Here is a 3,989-nt window from a genome sequence, read left to right as displayed (position 1 = left end):
TGTCCAAGCTAGAAGGAATCCAAGGGTCCTTCCTAATGTTCACTTCCTCTCCTGTATCGATTCTCAATCCTAATGTACCTTGAAGGTTTCCATTCCTTTTAGGATACTTTTCCATGTGATAGAGGACCCTTTCTTTGGTGTAGCACTTAATATATTTCCACTAGGATAGTACTTAGCCTTCAAAACTCTTGCCACCAAAGAGTCTGGTTGAGTAACAAGTCTCCAACATTGTTTTGCGAGCATAGCTAGGTTGAAAGAGTATAGGTCACCAAACCCCATGCCTCCTTCACTCTTAGGAATACAAAGTTTCCACCATGCCATCCAGTTCATCCTCTTATGAATTTCATCGTCACCCCACCAAAACTAAGCAATAATACCTGTAATTTCCTTGCATGTCCCCTTAGGAATACTAAACGCTGAGATTGCAAAAACAGGACTAGCTTGTGCGACAGCTTTTGTCAATATTTCTTTGTCCCCAGTGGACAATTGTTTCTCCATCCTGCCTAATAATTCCACCTTAAATCTTTCAACAAAGTGCCTGAAACAATCACTCTTATCTACCCAACTATAGCTCGCATCCCAAGATATTTATCTGATAAGGCTTCTGTCTCAAATAAAAGGTGTGAAACCGATGGTCCATTTTTGCACACCCTAATCCCATCCATGCCACCAACTTCTTCTTCAGACTGCAACAAACTAGACAGACCTTTTGCACATATAAGGAACAAATATGGAGAGAGGGAGTCTCCCTGCCGAGTTCCCCTAGAAGGGATAAAAATGTCAGTTTCATGGGAATTAAATCTTACTTTGTATCTCACAGATGAAACACATGCCATGATCTTATCAATCCAAAGGCTATGCAACCCAAGTTTCTCCGTCATGCTTCTCAAGCAAATCCACTCCACACGGTCCTAAGCCTTATGCATATCCAACTTGATTGCTCAAAGTCCTGCCTGCCCTAGTATTCTTGATTTTATGAACACATTCATAGGCAATTAGAACATTGTCAGTGTTGAGTCTTCCAGGGACAAATGCACTCTGAATTGGAGAGATGATATCAGGTAAAATCCCCTTATGTCTAGCAGCTAGCATCTTTGAAATTGTTTTGTACAACATATTACATAAGCTGATAGGTCTATAGTGTGTAATTAACTCAGGGGAGTCAACTTTGGGAATAAGAACAATGAAGTGTCATTCCAATCTGTAGGTATTTGCCTTGAATTGATAGAAAATAGGACCTCTTGAGGACATCGTTTTCTAATTAAGATAAATAAATAGGTTTGCTTTATTCCCGTTTTAGTGAAAAGTGACTTTTTTGGCCATGATGCACTATGCCATCCATGTGTCGCATCATTACGAAAAGATCCACATAGCCAAATCATTACAAAAAGGAGGGGAAAGAAAGCAATGATGATCCTAACACAAAATAAATATCACCAAAAAGGCGAAGAACATGCCATTATATTTCATTACATTTTACACGAGCAATACATAATTATAAACTATTTTATTTTTATTTGGTTTGGATTAGCCACCAAATTTATTTGCTGCATACACGAGTAATTCTTTTTGTCCTGCTGGCACCAACCTTTCTAGGGTGTGCACACAACTGCACCTATTCAAATTATGATCACTCGCTTTTTATTCAAGTCAGTGGTGGTATGGTTTGGGAACTAGCACTAGTGGCGTCTTGCGGTGGAAGATGAGCCTCCCTTCTTCCTCCATGTTCACATCGTCCGCCGTTGTCCCCTCCGGAAGCGTCCACTGGAATTTGAAGAGCAGATTGGCGAGTGTAAACTCGATGGTGGCCACAGCCATGGACATGCCTGGGCATATCCGACGCCCCGTGCCGAATGGCATCAGCTCAGGATGCTCGCCCTTGAAGTCTATCTCATTCGCTTCAAACCTATCAGGGTTGAACTCCTCCGGGTCGTCAGGCCAGCTTACCGGGTCTCTGCCAATTGCCCATGCATTCACGTAGATCTTTGTCTTGGCTGGCACGTCATACCCACCAATTTGTATGTGTCGCATGGTCTCCCTCGGCAATAGCAGTGGTCCCGGCGGGTGCAGCCGTAGGGTCTCCTTCACCACCATCCTGAGGTAGCTGAGTTTCGAAATGTCATCTGATTGCACACTTTTGTTGTCTCCCACCACGTCCAAGATACTGTCCTGCACCTTCTTGAGCACGTGTGGCTTCCGCACTAGCTCTGACATTGCCCACACAATGGTCGCCGCATTTGTGTCAATGCCAGCAACGAAAGTTGACTGCACATCATAAATGCAACTCATGACGGATTAATATAATTATCAATGATGATACCTATTTTTTCTTCTGTCAGAATCCATGAATGGAGTGTAAGTGTGGAATTATTGACATACAAAGATTATGGCCTTGACGTGGTCCTTGGTGAAGATGAATGTACCACGCGGCCTCTTCCAAAGATCGATGAGGACATCAATGAGGTCGCCGCCATTTTCAGGCAACACGCGGTTAGGGTCCAGGTGTTGCTCGATGACCATCTCGAAGAAGGCATCGAGCTGCAAGAAGATCCGCTCACGCCGGGCGATGAAGCCGGTAAGGCGATCGACGAGACGGCCGACAGCTATTGGGAACAAGTCTTCAGCGGAGGAGCCAGAACTAGATAGCATCTCCATAACATCGTCGAGTGCATCCTGAAAATTGTTATTTTGGGAGAACTTATCGCCTCCATAGATATTGCCAAACGCCACTGTGCCGATGATACCGTCGGAGAGGCTCAAGATGTGCTCATCCAAGGCCACCGGCTTTCCTTCCGCACGGTTGAGGGTGCTTATGAGTTTCTCCACCTAACCATGAATACAATATACATTATGGTATTTTTATATAAATAGTTGTGTGCATCAACGGACGCAAAGGTCAAGGCCTTTAAAAAAAGAAAATATACATTATTATTTTATTATATTATAATTGAAGTAAAATAACTAACTAGGAAGACTATTTCAGCACAGCATGAGCCATGTCTGGTGAGTAGGCATGTGACACATGGATTGAATTGTATGTACCTGGTCATGGCGTGCGTACCATGCAGCCTTAACGCGTTGCGCGCTGAGGAGCTCGACGGTGAGGAGCTTGCGCACCTCGCGCCAGTAGGCGCCGTAGGGCGCGAACGCCACATTCTTGAGGTCATAGGTCAGCCGCCTCGTCCCCGCGGACACGGGCCGCGTGCAGCAGTCGAGGTCGTGAGTCTTGAGCGCCTCCCACGCCGCCTGCGCCGACGACAGCACCACCGTCGGCGCCTTGCCGAGCTGCAGCTGCATCACCGGCCCGTGGACCCGCGCCAGGTCTCGCAGGGCCCGGTGCGGCAGCGGGCCGAGCTGGTGCAGGTTGCCCAGGACGGGCACCGTCGCGGGGCCTGGTGGCAGCTTCAGCTTCAGCCCTTTTCTCCTGGTCAACAGCAGGAGGGAAAGGACAGTGACAAGTGCTAGGAGCACGGGCTGCCATTGCTGGGGCAGGGAGAGGAGCAGCGAGGTGAGTGAGATGGCCATTTTTGTTGGTGGTAGATAGAGAACTAACTGCTTCAGCTAGCTCGAGTATGTGTGATGAAAAATGATCGATGAAACAAATACTAGACATATTATTCCCCTAATGTTCTCGCTGAAGCCAAACTTCAGAGTACAGTCACCCAAAGAGCCATATTTGTCTAAGTTCTAAGTACTACATGCCTTTCAGTAGGTAGGTTCTGTGGAGTGAGGACGAAACAAATACTAGACATATTAGAAAGATATATAAGCATAAAACCATTGCATTGATCGATATCACAATAGAGTCATACAAGCAAATTAACAATTCGTAAGGTATGCATAAAGTCGGACCATCAGATTGAGACTACTAGTACCATATACTATGATAACATACCAACTTCAGTGGCCTCCAGTGCGGCGAGCCGCGAGGCGTGCTGAGCGGCGGATAGGTTCATGCACAGGGTAGTCGTTAGCCTCAAGCGGCATGG

The 3,989-nt window shown here is 46.1% G+C and overlaps 1 protein-coding gene across 1 annotated transcript; it reads right to left on the bottom strand.

Annotated features, from left to right (window-relative positions):
* Window positions 1-1,435: 1,435 nt before the first annotated feature.
* Window positions 1,436-3,547, bottom strand: LOC125519012 (4-hydroxyphenylacetaldehyde oxime monooxygenase-like). Its single transcript, XM_048683895.1, has 3 exons — window positions 3,043-3,547; window positions 2,380-2,826; window positions 1,436-2,265 (listed from the first exon to the last, which is right to left on the bottom strand). Exons 1-3 carry the CDS (start codon window positions 3,523-3,525, stop codon window positions 1,651-1,653), a joined length of 1,545 nt encoding a protein of 514 aa, XP_048539852.1. The 5' UTR covers window positions 3,526-3,547; the 3' UTR covers window positions 1,436-1,650.
* Window positions 3,548-3,989: the final 442 nt, after the last annotated feature.

The sequence above is a fragment of the Triticum urartu genome, chromosome 7 (assembly GCF_003073215.2).
Source record: "Triticum urartu cultivar G1812 chromosome 7, Tu2.1, whole genome shotgun sequence".
In the NCBI taxonomy this organism is placed as follows: Eukaryota; Viridiplantae; Streptophyta; class Magnoliopsida; order Poales; family Poaceae; genus Triticum; species Triticum urartu.
The sequence above is the reverse complement of the archived record's forward strand: the minus strand, read 5'-3'. Positions and strand labels throughout refer to the sequence as shown.

Coding starts and splice junctions, on each gene's coding strand:
- LOC125519012 (XM_048683895.1), bottom strand. CDS start 3,525: ATGGCCATCTCACTCACCTCGCTGCTCCTCTCCCTGCCCCAGCAATGG. Junction 2,827..3,042: donor GGTACGCACGCCATGACCAG/GTACATACAATT, acceptor ATTCATGGTTAG/GTGGAGAAACTCATAAGCAC. Junction 2,266..2,379: donor ACGTCAAGGCCATAATCTTT/GTATGTCAATAA, acceptor TATGATGTGCAG/TCAACTTTCGTTGCTGGCAT.